The sequence below is a fragment of the Papaver somniferum genome, chromosome 4 (assembly GCF_003573695.1).
Source record: "Papaver somniferum cultivar HN1 chromosome 4, ASM357369v1, whole genome shotgun sequence".
Lineage (NCBI taxonomy): Eukaryota > Viridiplantae > Streptophyta > Magnoliopsida > Ranunculales > Papaveraceae > Papaver > Papaver somniferum.
This window is the reverse complement of record NC_039361.1, coordinates 80316376-80337537: the sequence shown is the minus strand read 5'-3', so window position 1 is coordinate 80337537 and position 21162 is coordinate 80316376. Positions and strand designations below refer to the sequence as shown.

General features: G+C 39.6%; 2 protein-coding genes across 2 annotated transcripts; one reads left to right on the top strand and one right to left on the bottom strand.

Moving 5' to 3' along the window:
• The first annotated feature begins 1868 nt into the window (after positions 1 to 1868).
• On the top strand, positions 1869 to 6366 carry LOC113272738 (mitochondrial fission protein ELM1-like). The gene is made up of 7 exons (XM_026522536.1): positions 1869 to 1907; positions 2064 to 2149; positions 2687 to 2783; positions 3911 to 4060; positions 4879 to 5058; positions 5296 to 5589; positions 5725 to 6366. Exons 1-6 carry the CDS (start codon positions 1869 to 1871, stop codon positions 5320 to 5322), a joined length of 579 nt encoding a protein of 192 aa, XP_026378321.1. The 3' UTR covers positions 5323 to 5589; positions 5725 to 6366.
• Positions 6367 to 6757: 391 nt separating this feature from the next.
• LOC113272737 (probable pre-mRNA-splicing factor ATP-dependent RNA helicase DEAH5) lies at positions 6758 to 8535 on the bottom strand. The gene is made up of 2 exons (XM_026522535.1): positions 8199 to 8535; positions 6758 to 7995 (listed from the first exon to the last, which is right to left on the bottom strand). The coding sequence occupies exons 1-2, from the start codon at positions 8533 to 8535 to the stop codon at positions 6758 to 6760; spliced, it is 1575 nt and encodes a 524-aa protein (XP_026378320.1).
• Positions 8536 to 21162: the final 12627 nt, after the last annotated feature.

Sequence of the window (21162 nt, the reverse complement as noted above, 5' to 3'; positions counted from 1 at the left end):
TAGAGTTACGTAGGAGGGTACGTAGGCAGCCGCTTTGCGGCTCAGCACATCTCTGCGAGGTTGTTCATATCGTCTGGGAAGGGTTGGTTGCTGCTTGGCAGTTCATACCATCCACTTGGAGATGATTGCAACCTTGGCAATATATGTCTTGTTGGTAGAGGTAGTTGCAGTACTGGCTGTCCATACTACCTGATGATACTTGTCTCTCTGAGATAATTCATACCATCTGATAACTGTACAACACATAAGACGAGAGATGATTATTACTATTCGCGGTAATTCATATCATCTGTCTAGGCTTGTCAGTTAACAATGGTTATTATCATGAGAGGTAACTTACATGATATGGGAGGGATGGTTGCTCCATATGATGGCAGTTCATACCATCGACCTAGAGATGATTGCTAACTCTTTGAGAAGTTCATATAATCTGAGAAAGATAGTCGGTTGAGCTTGAAAGAGTACTGTAAATTGCCAGGCCAGAAATGGCACCCCACCTACGGGTGGCAACCTGGAAGACCGATTGTTTGATAACGGTGGCTGGTATCGGACTACCCTGGCATTGAATTACCGTTTATTTGATAACGGCGCGTTCTGTCAGGCCTTAATTGGCACACCACCTACGGGTGGCAACCCGGAAGACCGTTTGTTTGATAGCAGTGGCTGGTATCGGAGTACTCTGGCAAGAGACATTGTGTCTTCACAGTAAAGACGACGGAAATCAATTGTCGGCCTTGATGACCCTGGAAACCAAAAATATGTTCAGAGGAAGTCATTTGTGAAATTATTGGTCGGTTTAAATGACCCTTCCAAAATTTGGTTTCTTTAGTGGCGTATCGGGAAGTCGGAAAAATAAAAAACAGATAAAAGTTCAGAAGAGTTCAGAAATTGATGCATGTGGGCAACTTGTTCTATGATATTAAGTGTCGATTTACTCATCTACACGTAGCAACCTTAAGTCAATATTTGTACAGACGCATCACACATTGTGGGTTCAGAACTGTCGTTTGGAAATAGCGTTTGTAATTTGTTGGACTCTTTTGTGACATCAAACCATTTACTGTCTACGGATTAGTTGCTAGGTTTGAATATCTGTTGTTTCATTTCAATATAGGATGAGCAAAGAAGGCTTTACTTGTATTCAACACTTTTTCTTCCACTCGGAAATATGGTGTATACAGTATAGACAGCAAAGGCAATAAGTTTAGCGTGCTTATAGCCTTATAGTTAGTATCACATTCTATATCTTTTATCTCTTGCTGCTAGTTTAGGTTTATCGAACAGCCTACATTTGCCTTGCCCGAGACCTTTAATATGTTTTTTCAATTTTATAGTATGTTGAATGCATTTATTTAGAGAACATAGGTTTAGTTTGTCAATACAGAGTGCTATCATGAGTGTGCTATGTACAGCTGAATTTTATAAGAAAAGAGAGTTGCGTTCAAAAATTCTGAATATGCCAGCTAGCATGAATTTTTTTTTCCCGAAGGTAGCCAGCGTGAATTGTGTTACTCTTATTACTGATTTTTTTTTTTGGGAGCGGATCCCTTAACTTAATTATTTTGACTTAATTTTTCACTTAAGTTTTTGGCCGTAGATTAATTCATATCCATCAGTTCAATATACAAGATCTAATATGGTTAAAGTTTAGTTTATCTCGGCTTATTAAGCCAAGCCGATAAATGCCTAAAGTGAGAAATTTAACCTCTTACAATGCACTTGCCTACCAATTGTAATTGTTGGAAACATCTGTGTATAAGATTCGTTTTCATAAAAGGTTAGGTTCAGTAACAAGATCTTACATTTTTATCTTCATGTAGCTCCAGTATACAGTTGTTTGAAATTGTGATTGTGTTACTACCTTATTGATGATCATCCAAGAGTGGTTGCATACTTTATTAAGTAAGGTTTCTCTTGCATACTTTGTTCCCGTTCTCCTCGGATTCCTGTTGTGGATTACATCTTTCTGAATCCTTTGAAGCTGAAAGCTAGGAATGCAAAAACGGTAAGAGCAATTTTCTCTCTCTGAATTTGGTAGTTTGTATATCTGGTCCTTATCGTAGCTTGAATGTATTCATGCTGGCTTGGCATCTGTTTTAGATGCTGATGCAAAGCGCATTGCAACAATGTCTCGTGAGACTTTTGAGAAGTACATATTTGCAATTTACTATTTTCTGTGAACGTCAGTCCACTTTCATTTTCCCCTTTTATATTCATTTCCTTTTTGTCTAGGGCACCGAGTACCAATTGCTTAAAATGAAGCAGTGAAAAATTGATAAAGTATCAAGTAAATTGTAGTATGGTAGCATCACCATGCAAAAGCATCTTAATACAAACCATTGTTAATATACCTGAACGTGAACCGTGCACATTTTAATGCTTAACTGCTTTGATGACTTTTACTGAATACTGAAAATTGAAAAACATATCTTAAATTGGAAAAGTCCCTTGATTCTGTATTCTTGGTTACGATTCGAGTTTTAATTTGGAGATGCACTTGGAAACATTAGTTAGTTATACTTTGAGGCCTAATAAAATAACGTTATATATTCATGTCTCAGCTTCCGCTTGCACCAAATTGCTTGTTACAATCATGTAGTACGTAGAGACAGTACATTCTTGATATCTTCTAATCTTCTTTCCTGATCTGCTTTCTTCCTTTTAATAATGTTGCTATTTCTGCCAGGGATGGTCCTTTATTAGTGGTTGCATCTGGTCAGGATACCATCTCTGTAGCAGGTTTGGTAGAAAAATTGGCTCCAGAAAATGTCTTTGTGGTTCAGGTTTGTCCACGACATTGTATTATTGTATTTCTTGTTGTACGTACAGTATTTGTGAATTATGCTCGTTCTGGACATGGAACAGTGTATAAACTTGTTAAGTCCTCTGCTTGTTCTTTGTTGCATTCAGTATTCACTAGGGTTGATTTTTCTGCGCCAGAATCGGAGGTAAGCAGCTCTAAACCATCTTCTCTGCGCCAGTTCCAGGATCGATTAGAAGAGTTAGCTCAAAATCCAAAGCTACAGGGTTGTTCCCAAACGGCGCGCTTGACTCAAACTTGAAAGGTATGTCGATTTCGATAAAAGACCCTAATAAGATTTCTGCAACAGGCCTCGTTGAGTCTCTCTCAGTGATGGGTTTCAGTTTTCCTTCAGCTAAAGAGAATCGTCATGAAATGCTTAAAAGTCTTGCTGACAATCACAAGGAACTAAATATTGTCGAAGCATAATTTTGTTCTACTGTTTGGTGCTCTTTTTTGTTAGTATATTTTTGTTTTGATCTTTTGCACTTTTTAGTTGTAAACGCCTGCACACGGCTTGTGTGTTCTTCAATATTATTATCTTTGCCGAGGATAAAAAAGGGTTGATTTTTCTGTTTTGCCGATAGAGAACTTTTATCTGAAAGACTCCTTTTCCTGGTCTGTCTTGTGATTGCTCTTGATGTATCTTGGTGGAGATTCAAGTAAGTCTAGTTCATCATGATGTTGGATGATTTGACTTCTTTAGGTTAGGGATGTACATCATCTTTGGAAAAAATTTGTATGCCTCAGTGCTTGCTTAATTAACGGATCTTATGATCATTTGATGTGAAAAACTAGTGCCCAGGGCATGCAGCTCATGTCACTGTGGTTATATAAATTTTCTAGGGTTATGTGTTACTTGGTAGGAAAAGATTCTATGGATTTGTTTCTTGTACTGTCGTAAGTTATTGATTTTTTTAGAATGCCGAACAGTCTTTTCTCTGCTTCTCAAATTAAATGCAAGTTGTTTTAAATGTTGTATTTATTCAAATTGTGAAATCTCTTTGTTATACTGTGTCATTATCTGTTTGAGCTGTTGCATTTTGTTGGAAGTTGGCTGCAAATGTGGTTAAAGTTTGTACACACTTCCATTATGTTTGTAATTATCAGATACAGCATCCAAGGATGAATCTGAGTAGGTTTGACGTCGTGATTACCCCTCGGCATGACTATTATCCATTGACTCCTCAAGTACAAGTACAGATCCCTAAGTTTTTTCGTGAGTGGGTGACTCCATATGAACCACCTAATAAGAATGTGGTGAGTTTCTTGACTATGATCTTCTTAAGTTCCGTCGGAGAACTTTCTTTGACGATAAAATGCAACTTCACTTTTCATTATATTGATATATATGAAATATGAATATTCTGTAAACGATCAAAAAATATAAAATAATTGAGGATCCTGTTAAGAGTTTTTTTTTTTTTTGCCTCCTATTTCCGTAGGTGTTAACCATGGGAGTCTTATTTTGATGCACTGCGGGCTGCTGCTGCTGCCTGGCATGATGAGTTGGCTCCTCTGCCTAAACCGTGCTTGTGGTTAATATTGGATGACACATTGGTAGTATTCTTTGTGTCATGTTGTTCAGTTCGTTTTTTTTATTTTTTATTTATCCATAATTTTTTTGCTTCATAATGGGTGTCAATTTGGGGTGGGTCATCACTTCTTCTTAAGGCTGTAATTTCCTTACCGAAGGAAAAAATATTAAGTGTAATTGCCTGATTATCTCCTCCGGATTATTTGACCACCCTTTGTTTGGCCGGATATAGAAACAGTGGTTACATGTTTTCGATATATGGAGTAGCTTCAGTGTTATACTGGTTGAAGAGGAAAGAGACTCAGATCCTAATTTGAACTTGGTATTCAGGATAAAAAACTGAAAATTTTAGATCGTGCATTCCCTTGGAGTTTCCTCTTTGCATCTCTTGTTGCATTATTTTTGTTCTCCGTCTCATTTTGTGCTAGTAGTTGGGAGAGCGGTAGCAGTGGTTTCCTCCCATGTTTATTTTTATCTAGTTTATTGTTTCTGCCTATAGATGTGACATAGTAAATTGTCTTCTGACAAACCTTAACCTTGCTTTCCCTCATCTGTTGCAACTTGTTATCTGAACTTAGTGTTTCGAGATCTAATAAGTCATATAACAGGCCACTGTTGTTACAGAGCTGATCTTGTCAAGCAGTTAATAGGCTCTGGACAGAATGTGCTAGCAAGCTGTGGAAGTCTTAGAATCTCTTTCTCTAGGAGGACCCCTCAGAAGGTACAGCTGCATGAACAATGATTGCCTTATTTGTCTGTGCACCTCCCCATCAGTTTTACAAAACATTGGCCATATATATACATGGTATCCAGCATGATAGTTGAAAAACTTAGCATCTACATTTGGAATGGTGAAGGTAAAGTCTCATTTATTTTGTTGCAGAAGGGTTTATTATAGACCATTGGACATCTAAAAGATGTTTTTGATATGGTTTCTCTCGTGTATTTATGCATGTAGAGCCAAACCCACACATGGGACATTTAGCTTGGGCAGATGCGTTTGTCATCACCCCTGATTCAGTCAGTATGCTGAGTGAGGCTTGTGGCACATGGTAATACTCAAAGGAGAACCTTCTTTCTGGTTTATGGAATGTGAATCCATTCTGAGGCTGCCTGAGTTAAACTATTTTGTTGATCTCGCGGAAAACCTGTTTATGTTATTAGAGCAGAGAGATGTACATGGAAGTTTGAAGACTTCTAAAGGTGTCTCCAACAATGTGGTGTAACTAGGCCATTCACGGGTAAAGAGGATGTAAGTAATTGATTCAATCCTATATATTTCTTGGGAAAAGATGTTGCCTTGGATGGTTGACTTTTCAATGATAAAAGTACTAGTCTAATATCAGTCATTATTCTTTCTTTGTTGCTTTTGTTTTTGAATTACCAGATATCAGAGAGTTAAAGCTACCCTTCTCTTAATGATACTGCAGAAGCAGCTAAGTGTGCACAAGAAGCCATTTGCTGAACATTATGGAGCTTGTGGCCTTGAATAGAAGAATCTTCTGATCAGATTTATCAGTTATCATCGCTATGAGTTACAGATCAGTTGGACGGTGTTCTGATTGCCTACGTTGAAGCTTGGTGGTGTGATTGCTTTCAGACATAAGACCAAAGAGGAGATATAGTGAAAGTGAGTGCTAGAAGATGATACATTTACCATAAATTGATCTGAAATATTTTCGATATTTCAGATCAAAAATGTTTTTGCAATGTTTTCACATTGTAACACCTAAGGTACAGCCGCATCAGAAGCTCCTTCGGCTTTGTAAATTACAGAGAGTCGGAGAATTTGTACGCCTTCAATTCTTCTTTTACATCATGGCAGAGACATGAATACAAGAAAAACCTTATCATTTTGGGATAGTCAAATGGTTATAAAGACAGTTATTTCTCCAACCTTATGGGTTGAGTGGCTTGTCATTTCTGTTGAAAAAGGTTTTCATACTGGTATATTTTCAGCTCAATGGTGGTGATGTGGCTTTGGTGTACCTAAACTGTAATAAAGCTATCTGGCAACTCCAGTGCTGTCCTGTTCTTGGTATATATATCGATAATTTGTCATTTCAATTTCCCAGACCCGCTTCTCTTCCAGTCTAGACTGGGGTAGTTCACAAATTGATAGAGAGTATAACATGTCAACTGCAATTCCACTTCAAGGAAAAGGAAAAGTACCATTACATGGTTTCGTTTGTACTAAGTTGCAAAACATTCAAGAGAAAGAGAAAGAGACGAGCAAGTTTATAATCCACAAACCTAACCTTAATAGATGATGTCGCCAGTAATGGAAAATGTACTAGTATTTTCTAGTGAGCAAGAAATAACCAACCAAGCGAAATGCCAGATAAGTTAACAAAGAAAACCACACCGCAAAATCAAAGAGGAACATTAATATGTTCTTGCACAATAAACTGATAATTGGTTCATTCATCTGCGAAGAAATTAGTGAAGAATGTTTTAGATGATGGATGATCTAATAGGAGTTCTGCCATTTTTTTCCCAATCTTGGTCGCGTTCCCCTGTTCATCTAAAGCTTGAACATCAGCCAGTTCTTTCATCGCCAGTTCTATAGCATGGGGGAATAGAGGATCTGGGATATTGTAGACATCTTTTATGCCCATAACTTTCATTACAAGTGTAGCAAACCCAAGATTCATCCTTGTGATTTCAGGTAAAGAACGAGCCAGCATTACTTCACTGAAGGGATACATTCGATAACAGATACCATCATGTCTTGATCGACCTGCAAGCTTACGTCGGACATTTTCTGAGGCTACTGAAGTGCGTACAATTATTAAAGAATCAATACCCTCTGCTTCGTCGTACCTAAATTGCTTCTGTACTCCAGAATCGACAATGTAAAGTACATTTTCGATGGCTAAAGAAGCCTCGGCAGTACTAGGTGCCAGAATAACCTTTCTAAACCCAGTAGGAGGTCTACCATAAACCATTGTCTGCATCTCACTAGGAACAGGAACATCGTACACAGGCACGATTAGTAGCTCAAGTAGAGTATGGTTTCTTAGCCCTCGCATTCTCTCGTGTAAAGACTTAAAAGCGCGATTGACATCTTCTTGATCCGTCAAGAAGACTAGAATATCACCCTCTGGTTTGGTTAGATGGATCTGTAAAACTTTAGTCAATGAACTGTCTAGATAATCGCTTACTGGTTCTAACGCATACTCATCAAGAACCCTAAATGGTACTGTTGGTTCATGGCGGAACACATTCGCTAAGAAATATTTCGCTAAAATATCTGCTTCTTCTCTAATTTGGGATGTTATGATACATTGCAGGCCAGGTCTTCGCAGGATGAGTTGCTTGAGCAAACAACAGATTGTGTCGCTAACAAGTGTTCTCCCATGAGCATCATCCACAATGATGACAGAATACTGAGAAAGGTTTTCATCACCAAGAAACTCCCTGAGAAGAACTCCATGAGTCATGTATTGGATTATAGTATCTGATCCGGTGCAATCATAAAATTTAACCGTGTATCCCACTTTCTCACCCAAAGTAGAACCAAATTCTTTGGCTACTCTTTCAGCTGCCGCCAATGTTTCAACTCTTCGAGGTTGAGTACACACAATTTTACCTCTAGTGGTGTAATCACCTGCTTCGGCTAGATACTGTGTAAGTTGAGTTGTTTTACCAAATCCCACTTCTCCATAGACAACTAGAACTGGGTTATCCTTACTTCAGCTAAGTTTTCCTTCCATCTGTATATTGGAAGGATTCTTCTTTGTTCTGAGATAGATAGTGCCAACTTTTGTTCGTAAGTAATTAGGTTATGCTCATCTTGATCATGATAATCTTCTATTTGTGGGTAATACTTTATTTTATGAACATGCTTAATCGTCTTACCCTCTTCGTTCCCCCTCCTAACCTCATCTTTATGACCAACTAAATTACTTGTTTCAATAAATTCTTCGCCATCTTTGTAATGGATGAAACTAAAAAGTTGATCCAGAAAAAAATCAGGCATATGAATAACATCAGGATTCTCTTTCAGTTTCAGTTTGAATTCATTGACATTATTAGACTTCATACCAATATCAGCAATATACAGAGATAATGTTTTATTGTCAATATAACCACCTCCTCCTAATTGAGATTCGAGTTCGATACATACCTTAGATACCACAGAAAGGTACCGGAGTTTCTTCAAGTTTTTTGCTGCAGTTTCAGCTATAGGCGCCATGGCATGCAATAATACTAACTAGCTAGCTGCTAGTGATTAAACCAGAATTAATTAATTAATGGTCAAGGGTTTTCTTTTCTCTCTTAAGAATGAAAAGAGAATGGGTAACGGTTTTTCTTCTCTCTTAGGAATGGTCTCCGACTAATAATAGCACGTTTCAATACAAATATGCTCTTCTGATTTCTAGAAGCAAAACTATTATGCATCACAAAAAGTTAATTTTTTTTTTCTATATGTCGTTTTAAGTTTCTAAAAGTCGCTTTAACATTCTATACCCAAACTGACTTCTTATTTTTCAATTTCTAAAAATCAGTAATTTCGAATAACGTGTTTGGGTATCAGAAGCAGAAGTCAGAAACAAAACAAAGATATTTTTTGTTTCATGAAAAGTCGATTTTTTATTTCTATAAGTCGTTCTGAAATTTTACAGTCAAACTAATTTCTTGTTTTTTGACTTCTAGAAATTAAAAAATTACTTCTAGATCAAACACGCTAGTGTGCATCCAAACACGCTATTAATATATACAGTGAAGGGTTTTTCTTTTCTCTTAAGAATCATCGATGCCGACTCACCAAAAGCAAAAAAGTGTTTTATACAGTAAGAGATTTCATTAATCCAAGTTAGAATCACATTATTCCATTACTGACTACCCCTTATTAAGGTAGGTTATTTCCAATGTAATTACTCTTCTTTCCTTTTGTACCTCCTCTCCTCGACTTTTAATTTGATAGTATTTCCTTCTTTGTAAAACTAAACTAATTTGATAGTATTTCCTCTACTGGCAGAGATATTAAGATATCCAAATTTCTTAATTCCCCGAACCTCTCCCGTTCAAGTGCATAGATAGATAGAACCGCATAAGTGTTTGACAAACAAATAATGGATTCAGGTATTTCTCTTAATTTTCATCAAGTTCAGCCTCATGCAGAATGCTTTTAGTCTTGTTTCCCGTTTGGTAAAGTTTATGCTCACTTGTCAATTAGTTTACTAGTTTTTTTTTTTTTTTTTTTTTTTTGTGGTGGTTTCTCCGAGTGAAGGCAATGAATTCCCATTATATGCCAAAGAAGCTGAAACCCCAAAGTGGACGAGGGATTTAATTTCCCAAAGGAGAGGTCTCGAGTCTTGTACAGATAATCATTATTATCATGGTATGGCCGTTACACTGACAAGTATTTATTGTTGATCGACTATATTATATTTATTAAACGTGGGTGCTTCTTCCACAGGAATAATAGCAGTATATCATCAATCTTCCCAACAACAGTTGAAGGAGCACGAGGTCGTAGAAGAAAATGTGTGGGACAAATTGGATGATGCTACCATAGAGTCAATACTGGAGTATCTCACCACATCAGAAGTTATGGGTTGCTTATTGGTTTGTAAACGATGGCTAATGCTTATGTGTGCTTCTCCTATTTCAAATAGCAAGTTCAATAAGAAGCGTAGTCCATGGTTCTTATTGTCTCACAACTCCTCAACAACCTCCGGGCTTCTTTATGACTCGGAAGTTTCTCGCTGGCGCCGAACCTATTGGAGCGTACCTGGCGACTCTTCACCAATCTTTGAGAAAAATAATAAACTAACGCCAGTTGCTGCTTCCGCTGGCGTAATCTGCTGTCGGTATGGATTATATTTCGGAACCACTAGTAGTGCTTGTCCTCTTATTGTGTTGAATCCACTAACCGGGTTGGTGGACATACTACCCCAGCTAAACATTGATCCTCATCTCAATATTAGAGGAACTGCAATGCACGAATTAAAACCAGAATGACTAGGAGGATCAAATATAAAATATTTGTGCTCTATGGTAATTGGCCTAATTTGGGTCTCAAGTGTCTCTCAATGTCGGATGATTTTCGTGATCAAGAGGGATCGTATTATTGGAAAGAGTTGCCATTGACACGAGAGATAAAGGTGGAAGAAAGTCTATCAGAGTCAAATCGTGCTCTTCTCTGGGTACAAATCAGTATGGACACTCTGGTGGGTGTGAGGGAAGATTAATCTTCTTCGACACCCAGAGCGGGACGTATTTTATGTCGCCCTGTCTAACATCACCGCTTTTGTTCGGGAGAGACATGGTAAAGTGTGATGAAAGGGTTTTCATGGTGGGCATAGAGGATCCAGATCCACACGTCTACAACAATCGTGAATTTATCCAGCTTAAAATCTGGGAGCTGGATATGGAAAAAATAGAGTTGAAGCCGCAGTCATTAATATTATCTGAAAAGTACAGATTTCCGAATAACCGTTTACATTTTATCAAGCCGCAGCGTATATGCTGTGCTGGTTGTGGGGATTACATAATGATATGTTTGGAGTCGAATCTCACAAATGACTTAAATGTGGTCGTCATGTACAATTTGAAAGAGAACAAGTGGACTTTTCTACCTAATTTCATGGATAATCAGAGAAGGGAAGGCGATTGCCCTCAACTGGTTGTTACATCGGTTTATGCTTTTTTACCAGACGTCCGTGCACTTCTTCAATAGCTTGTAATATCTTAGTCTTTCCGTGCAATTAGTTTAATTCATGGTTCTTGAATTCTCGTGTTTTCCTTCTCTTTTCCCTTTATAGGAAGAAAGAAAGAAATTAATTTATTAGAGAAGTGAGAAAGAATTTACCAAGCCACTTAAATACATGATATATACTCCTTCATTTTTTTTTTTATAAAAATGTTATTTTTATTTTTTCAATTTGACATATTTTTAACCTAAAATGAAAAAATGACAGTAAGCATCGTATTTAAGCTTTTATTTATTGGGGATTTTGTTTCGTCTACAGATGGTGTGTGATAGTATATTTCAATTTGTCTTCTTCTTCTTGCATTCTCATGAATATAATTGAAATGCTTAAAAAGAATGGATATAATTGAACTTGTAGTGTCTTGGACACTTATACTTGTAGGTGCAAGGGCTGTGGGATAGACCGTTTTAACATTCTATCCGTTTCAAAATAAAATAATTAATAAGGGAAAAACCGTTTTTACTAAAGGAAAAGCCGATTTCGGGGTGGATTTAAAAAACCTTTCCCCCTATCAATAACCCTTTTAAGTTTTCATCATGCGTAATATTATATATCATGTACTAGTATTGCTACTTCAAAATCCAGACAAGCCAATATCTTTAATTATGTATAAATTTTTATTTGTTACGGGTCAATGTATCGATTTGTAGTATGTAATAAACGAAAAATTCAGAAAAACTCTCGTTCATTCTATATTTCATTTGGTCTTTCGTGTGTTCTTACATCTGCAAGATGTGAGTTTAGAATTTTTGAGTACATAAAAAGCAAATGAAAAGAAACGGAATTCAAGTCCTCATCATACAAATACCCATTGTATGGGCGGTCTACAACAATGAGTGTTAAGTGTTAAGCTTTAGAAAATAAATTGACCTCATCCCAAAGTCAGCAGTTTAGAAAACGATGTTCATCGTTTCAATGTAAAATTGTCCATCATGTAAGTGATGCAAGTTACGTATTATTCTGATAATTAGAGATTAATTAAAGTAGTATACTAATAGTGGTTAGCTGCACCTTGGTTTCATATATGGAGCGGAGGTTCACCCTCATTAATTATGTTCTATATATTATCAATGATAATGGTGAACCTTATGCATATGAAGTGTTTGATATGGAAACTCAAAAGCACAACTATTACTAATAAGAAGAAAGTGTTTTCCACCCCACAGTCAGCTTTCCCACTAGTAAAAGCAGTTTTCCTCCTAACAATTATCAAAAATAAAATATGATCCAAGTAATTGAGGAAAGATTTTCTCTCGCCTATCTTTTCCTTTTCTCAAGAAAAGAAAACCTATTCTTATTCGGATCTAGCCCATTTGGGACCAGATGTAAACAAAGATTTCCAATTTTAATAAGGTTTAGCAATTTTGGGTGTTTTTATTTAAATTTAGGTTTTTTATTTATTTGATTTGTTCTTGTACTTAATCAGGTTTAGTTTATCGCTTATGTGTGATTCTCGGCTTCTCTGTTTTTGGATTCTAGTCCTACCTTTTGTGGAGTAATTTCTATTATTAAACTTTTTTCGTGGTTCGTCAATTTGGGTTCAAATATTTTGGAGATTGACACCGTTTCACCTAATTACTCTCCGCAATATGACAAGATATTGTGCAAATTATTCTTATTTTATAAGAGCATATCCTCTCAAGAAAAAAATTATTCAAAATGGTGGGATTTAATTCCTAATATTCCTTCACTCTCCATCGTTTCACCTAATTACTATCCGCAATATGACAAGATATTATGCGAATTATTCTTATTTTATAAGAACATATCTTCCCCAAGAAAAAAACTATTCAAAATGGTGGGATTTAATTCCTAATATTCCTTCGCTCTACTCTCCATACAGAAATTTGGTACGATTTTCGTGGTATCTCAATTTATTTTTTGTATCTTTCATTGTAATATATTATTGGGTTTCTTGTTATTTGATGTACTTGTTTTAAAGGCCATCATATATAAACAATTTTAATATGAATGAATTGGCTAGTTTGGTTTTAGAAAAATCACTATTGAATGAGTAAAAAAGAGAGTTTAGAATTGAAAAATATTTTTAAGATAAGTGAGGAATGAAAAATAGTTTAAGAAAAATAAGGGTTTGGAGTGCCGTCCAAGTGCAAAGCTAATTTTTGTAATAAACTTAACTTCAAATTTAATAATTTTAACAAAAAAGAAATATGTTATGTTTGATCGATGAAGTTGGTACTGACGAGTTTTCAACTCAGATCTCTGATATCATCACTCAGTAATTTTACCATCGTACTGTAGTGACATCTACTTTAATAGTTTTGTATTTATGTTAAATTTGGACTGCAAACCAAGTGTCGTTTTACATCTCTTCTTATTTTTCCCTGTACAACAAACGGTTTGCCATATTATATCGACTCTCGACCATTCCTTCACTTGAACGATTAGTCGATTGAGTTTTGGATGAAAGAATATTTCTCTTTACTCATAGTAGGATCAAATTTGATCAAATCTTGCATTTTCAATGAGACTTTCAAACTCATGGTTTTCAGACTTGTACGAGTCGCCTTAAATTGTTGCAAATCGCTTCGAGTCGGAAATTTGAAGGGATGATCAGAACCTCGAACCTCGCACTCAACTGGATGGAGTAGAGTGAAACTCTGTACCACGCCTTTTTTTTTATAATAATTGGACTTATATTAAATTTATACAAATATCTTTTACTAAAGGCTATTTAACGTTTGGTATCCAACAAATATCCAATACCTAGTTTTGGTACCCGACATTTAAAATATTAAGGGTTGGTATCTGGACCGAACTTTGACCGTTAAAGACCAGGTTTGACATAACACTTCATTAGTTTTATATTTTATAATTTTAATTTTATTAATTTTTATTGAAATTTCCATTTTTTTCCCTGACTGGTGTACCGGATTTTGTTTTTAGTACGGGTTCTTATATTAACTCTATCTCCGCCTCTCTTTTCCTCGTCGTCTTTCCCTCTTCCCATCTCTCTACTATGCGCCTTCATATTCTGTAACTAAAATTAATCAGTTAAGTTCATGATAAAATCCCTGAATCTCTCTGCTAGACCAGTCCGATTCTTAAAGTCTCATCTTATATTCCTCTTCTTTTCGTTCTCCCTTTATTGTTTTTTTGAAACCCTAATGAAATTTCCAAACTTCAACTAATCCCAAAATTTCCAGTTCTTCAAACTCTAAGAACAATAGAAGATGAAAAGACAACAACAACAAAGCTACAATTGATGTAAAGTGTTCATCGACAACAAAACTTTATGTTTCATCTTGGTCTGATAACTTCTGCGGCTCTTCAATCCAATTCTTCACCCGACCAGCAGAGGAGTATTCCTCTTGTTATTCAACAACACGAGCATAAAAAAATGGAGAAGGGGTATAACGAAGTATCCGTGGAACGCAGGTTGTACTCAATTTAAGAAAAGTGAAAATAAAGGAGAAGAAAGTTGGTTGCTTCTGTTGATACATAAAAAATAATACCCTTTTAACGGGTTCAGGGTGCCCCTAAGAGGGGAGATAAGCCTAGTATGAGACATGGGGACTAGGCACAGGTCCAATGAGGAAATACCCATGAAGTGAGAAGGACAAGGAAGGTATTAACAAATAAGGAGGAGGTTATATTAAGGAATGATGTTAGAAGTAATTAAGGAGGTTTAGGACATGTGTCATGATGTCATAAAAGGAAGGACTTTTGGGAAAGTCTATATAAGGAAGGATAAGGTACAATAGAATGACAACTCTCTCTCTCTTACCACTTCTAGAAAAGTGATGTCACTTGGTGTAGCTAGGACAGGTAAAACCAGAACTAAATTCACCCCTCAACATTTGGCGACCATACCCAGAGGCTCGAGCGTAGCTCACCATGACACACCTAGGAGGCGCTAACTCAGGCTCGATAGGAAACCAAGCGACCAATCAACCTATCAACCTCGATGAAGTTACAATGGGGGACGATGACAGCGAAGAAGAAACGCTAGCCCAGGACGCTATCAAACAAGCGGCAGGACATGGAAAGATGGTAGCGATGCAAGAGAAGGACGCGCGGGTAACCCAGCTTCCAAAACCCGCGTCATTAGCTCTGCAAGACATGCAAAAGGAACGAGACGAGAGCTCACGAAGAAGATGGGATCTTGAAGACTGGATAGCACAAGCAATAATAACAGGGAAAGACACTCCCAAAAAAATGACAAAAAGCGAGAAGCACCAAAGAGACAAGACAACATCGATGTCACAGGAACAAATGACAAAGTAATTGGAGAAAAATTATCATGTAGTGAAACAAGACAATCACTGTCGCCTGAGCAGTCCATACCCGACGAACATCCAAGAATACTGGTACCCTGAGGATTACTTTTCTCCGAAATTCAAGACATATGACGGACAGGGGAACGCGCGAGAGCATCTTAGACGATTCCTATCAGCAGATGGAAGATTATGCCGAAAAGAATTCCCCAAATCGCTCACCGGCACAACATTCACATGGTACGATAACTTAAAAGAAGAAAGTGTGGATTCCTGGCCAGCTATGTCTACATTTTTTCTCGGGAAATTCTATTCCGCCAAGAGGAAAATCACGGCAATAGATTTGAGCAAGAGCGGACAACGGATGGGAGAAGAAATAGGAAAGTAATCCTATGGTTCCGGCGTTTGGCACTAGACTGTCACGAAGACATCAATGAAGGTACGCTTGTTGAAATTTGTGTATGAGGAATGATCCCGGCTTTCAAGGGAAGCTTGATCAGCTTCAGATTCTAGACTTTTGTTGAGCTAGAGGAAGCAGCTGAGAGGATCGCCGACTGCGTAGAAGAAACACCCATAGACTCTGCTGGCGCTACACAATTAATACCGTATCTGGGACTCCACGCCACGTAAGACCCAACACTAACAGGGAAAAGAGAGACCAACCCCAAACCGGTAGCGGAAGCCAGCTAAGAAACGGATGGGCTAGGCGAGAGTCAAACTCACCACCACCTCTACCTTGCAGCAGGGAACGCGTAATTGAATTATTGAATCAATGGATAATAGGAAAGGAAATCCAATTACCCCCGACAGTAGTAGACGTGAACAAGATGGACAAGAACACGACCAAGTACTGTCACTATCATCAGAGGTTGGGACACCCAACCGAAGAATGTTTTGCTATAAGGAGCATATTCGAACAAAAACGCACCTCTGAAGAGCTCGATGCAAACAGGCAAACGATTGAACATGACCCATTTCCTCGCCACTAAAGCAAAGTGAGGGATATGATTAGAGTATGAAACATGAACTAAAAATTGTAAACAGTCCTTCCCCCCTTTCCTCCATGGTAAGAATAAAATTCTTTTTGGAATTTGTATGCAATATGATGATAGGGTCATAGGAACGCCAAAGGCGCCTGATTGACTGACAGATCTACAAAAGGTCTTAGGAATGCCAAAGGCGCCTGATTGACTGAGAAATCTATAAAAGGTCTCAGGAACGCCAAAGGCGCCTGATTGACTGACAAATCTACAAAAGGTCATGGGAATGCTAATGGCGCCTGATCGACTGAAAAATCTACAAAAGGCTACGGGTACGCCAAAGGTGCCTGGTCGGCTGAAAAATCTACAAAAGGTCTCAGGGACGCCAGAGGCGCCTGATTGACTGAAAAATCTACAAAAGGTCATAGGAACGCCAAAAGCACCTGATTGACTGACAAATCTACAAAAGGTCTCAAGAACGCCAAAGGCGACCGTTTGACTGACAAGTCTACAAAAAGGTCACAAGAATTCCAATGACGCCTGATCGACCAACAAATCTACAAAAGGCTCCAGGTACGCCAAAGGCGCCCGGTCGGCTGAGAAATCTACAAAAGGTATCAGGAACGCCAAAGGCGCCTGATTGACTGACAAATATACAGAAGGTCATAGGAATGTCAATAACGCCTGATCGACTAACAAATTTACAAAAGGATACGGGTATGCCAAAGGCGCCCAGTCGACTGACAAATCTACAAAAGGTCACAGGAACGCCAAAGGCGCCTGATTGACTGGCAAACCTACCAAAGGTCGCGGGAATGCCAAAGACGCCTGATCGACTGAAAAATTCACAAAATGCCAAGGGTAATGCCAAAAGCGCTCGGTCGGCTGACGAATCTACAAAAAACTACGGGTACGCAATTGGCTGAAAAATCTATAAAAGTCCAGAGGAATGCCGAAGGCGCCTAAGCGGATGACAAAGGAAAGAGAGAGTAGGCGGGATCACCTATCCCACCCTATCCTTCCGGGGAAAAAAGAGGGGAGAATAGGCGCGTTCAATCGACGCCCACCCATCCCACCCCATCCTTCTGAAAAAGAGAGGGGAATAGACACGTTTCATCAACTCCCACCCATCCCACCCCATCTTTCGGAAAAAGAGAGGGGGGACTAGGCGCGTTTCGTCAACACCCACCCATCCCACCCCATCGTACTGAGAAAGAGAGAGGGGAATAGGCGTGTTCCATAACGCCCATCCATCCCACCCCCATCTTCCAGAAAAAGAGAGGGGTGGGGAATAGGCGTGTTTCATCAACGCCCTCCCATCCCACCACATCCTTCTGGGGAAAAAAGAGGGGGGAATAGGCGTGCTTCATCAACGCCCGCCCATCCATTTAATAAAAAGAAAGGGGAGTGGCACGTTATAAAGCGTCCGCCCATCCCTATGATAAAAATAAAGGGGAGTAGGCGCGCTATAAAACGCTCACTCAACCCCGTACATTCTGCCAAAACAAAATAAGATTCTCACAAACTAATAATTAAGTTCACACCAGCATAAAGAAACCCCAACAAACAAGTACAACAGTAAAATTATCCGAGAGACAGGGGTCCAGCATAACAAAAAAAAAAGATGAAGGAAAAGACAACACAAAGAGCAAGTGCTTTGAGAAGGCTACAACTTAGCTAACTCCTGCCGCTTCTCCTCAAGCTATGCACGAACCGAGAGACAGGGGTCCATCATAACCAAAAAAAAAGATGAAGGAAAAGACAACACAAAGAGAAAGTGCCTGGAGCAGGCTAGAGCTTAGCTAACTCCTGGTGCTTCTCCTCAAGCTCTACACGAACCGTCACTTCCGCGGCCTCGTCTCGCAACACCTCATCATTAGCTACTCCAACATCAGTAAGCAATAAATTCAGCCCCACCTTCTTGCTAGCAGTTGTCTCGGAGCACTTATCCATCTTCCCCTCTAGCCGAGATATTTGACTTGTAAGCTGGCCAAGAGGGTCGTTACAACCCTTCACCCATCAACAACTCTTCCAACCACACTATCGGAAACTTAACATTGATTGCAGACCGCATGACAGTCTTCCAGCCGCGCATTTTCGCTGTATCAACATGATCATATAGCACAAAATGCGATTTCCAGAAGATTCTTAGTCATATAGCACAAAATGCGAACGTACAACAGACCCTCCTTCTCCATGTGACCACCACCACACTCCACAATATCTTTATAGGTAGCGGCAAAAACAGTGGGAACCTAGAAGCCGTGAACAAAGGTATGAATGGCAGGATCTACTCCAGCTTCAGCAGCGCTCACTAACATAAGGAAACGAAGTTTCGCGTCCTCAGAACTTTCCAACACAACTGGGATGGCGGGCATGTCAGAAAAAGGAACATCATCCTGCTTCTCTGATTGGGCAGAAGCACCTCATACCATTCATCTGATCGTTTTTAAAAGATCCATAGTCACCGGGGACTATGCGCCGTACGCCGTCTGTATCAGGCTTAACTGTCTCCTTACACTTCTTACCCATAGTGTCAATGATGAAGTTTTAGCAAAAAGAAAACAACAAAACAACAAACGAGCGAAAGTAAAAAAAAAAAGAGAAGGGAGAAAGGAGTAACCTCAGGAATCGACGAATCTGGTAAGATATCAGCGGGTTTAGGACGAGGCGCGGAAGAACTAGAGGACGACTCAGAGTCACTAGTGGAGCCTGAAAAACGAAAGATAAGCATCATTGCGAAAAACAACTTAGATTTATAAATAGAAAAGGCGAAGAGAGAGAGGGGGGAGAGAGGAAAGAAGAATGATAAAAACGAAGGCACGTATTAAATATGAAGTTACCTGCAGGATCATTAACGGTTAATGCCACGTAGGACGAGGACCCATCAAAAACTGATCTACTGAACCCAGATGGGCTCATTGATTGCAAAACAACACTAGGGGACACCGGGGGTTCAACCCTAACACGGATGGTCTCAGCTCGAAGAGGATGAACTGACGATACGTGACGGCGCGGGGAAACCCAACCGGTTCCCGAGGGAAGACTGAACCCAAGGTCTCTCAACTGATCTATAAACGAGGGAGTCGGACTATTGCTTGCGCTCCCAGGGGGTTGTGACGCTCTTCTTCGACGACTATGCTGAGGCTGCAAGGACGAGACATTAGCAGAAGAACAATGGCGCATAGCAGACAACTTAGCCGCCTCCCTCCTAGCCTTCTTCCTAAGGCTCTTCTCAGTTAAATCACACTCTGGCATGTTCAGGTACTCTTCCATCACATAAGAAGGGGCCTTCCACCCCACGCGATTGGAATGAAGAGCTTCCTGGGAATGCAATCCCCTCCACTCATTTTATCAAAAGGGAAGGAAGCGACGATAAATGATAGAAATGAAAAGCTAAGGAAATAGTAAGAACCTGTGTTGCTGGAAGATTGGAGGATGACCTTACTACCTCTATTCGCGGAGGCTTACGATCGGAAAATGACTTAGACTCTTTCTTTGGCTTTGTGGGCTCGTGACCCTCGGGAGGAGCCCAAGAAGTTACTAAAGGCTCCAAGGGGCGACCTTTGGTAGCTGAAACGAGACGATGCGCAGCAGCCACGGCAAGCTTAATCCTTCCGGATGCATGAAGCGCTCGAAGATCTTGAACGGATAGGTCGCGGAGAGGAGACGATTCGTGCAAAAGGAAATTCAAAGCCCGACGATGTATAAAGTCATGGTACTCGTGACCCCTCTCAGTAACCGCCAAAGAGCGCTCGGGGAGAGGCTGTTTGAACGAAAAATTGATCCCTCAATCAGACAAACGCACTAGCCCCTTGAAGACAAAGCGATCAAAGCTGGTGATAATGTTCCCGATATCAGAGCTTCCCCAAGGGGGAAATCTATAAGGAACTCGTTGGTCAAACCCAACTTGCCGAGCCGCGCGATCTGGGTTATAAGACATGGCAATAAACTTGTCGGGGTAAAAACCAGGGAGATAACCAGGCAACACGGCCATTACCGAATCAAAATCCTCCTCCTCCAAGAGCTTAGACGAGTCTAACTCCGTATCAAAAAGTGCGGTAAAGTCATAATGCGTTGGGCCTACTCGACCGTCTTGGTAAGGAAATAGTACAAAATCTTTATCCACATCCAGGGGCTTAACAATATCGCTCTTGGGAACCTTCCCAATGAGGTGCCAAAGAGCCATCCCGCGGGTAGCCGTAAACAACTGGAGCCATCTTAACCTGCCTAACATCTTCTTCACGGTGAATCCCTAATTCATTGGGATCAGGCGCGCAGGGGGACATGCTCCCAATACCACGCTTGCATAAAAGAGGCTGGGATGTAAGTCTCGATCTTATGAGATGAACCCACCGTTTGAAGGTTGTGATAGAACGAATCCATATGGGGATACAAACCGCCTAAGAACATCGGCGCCAGCGGGAAAGAAACACCACGAGATAGCAACAATCGGCACAATCTCACTCTTGATGGTATCCTGAGGGATATACTCGAACACATCATGACACAACCAGAATAGGATATAAGTGGCTAACTCCGCACGAGGGTTATCCTCTTTCCGCTTTGGGGGTATAACTTTTCCGTCTACTAATCGCGGATCCCAATACTTGATCCAAAGAGGAAAGGAAGCGCGACGGTTGGTCTTAGTAACCCACTCAGGACCGGCCTCTGCCGGAGGAGATGACGAGCCATGGATCGCTTCGTGCGCACGAATAAAGCTAGCAAGCAATCGTTCACCCGTCGGGCACACTTAAGAAGTCTTCTTCTCCTCAACCCATTTGGATTTCCCTTTGGTGGCAGACGATGATGCCCCTTTCTTACCCCCACCAACAATCCTCTTGTCCTCGCCCTGTCTCGATGGCGTCTGATCCTTTCGTACTAA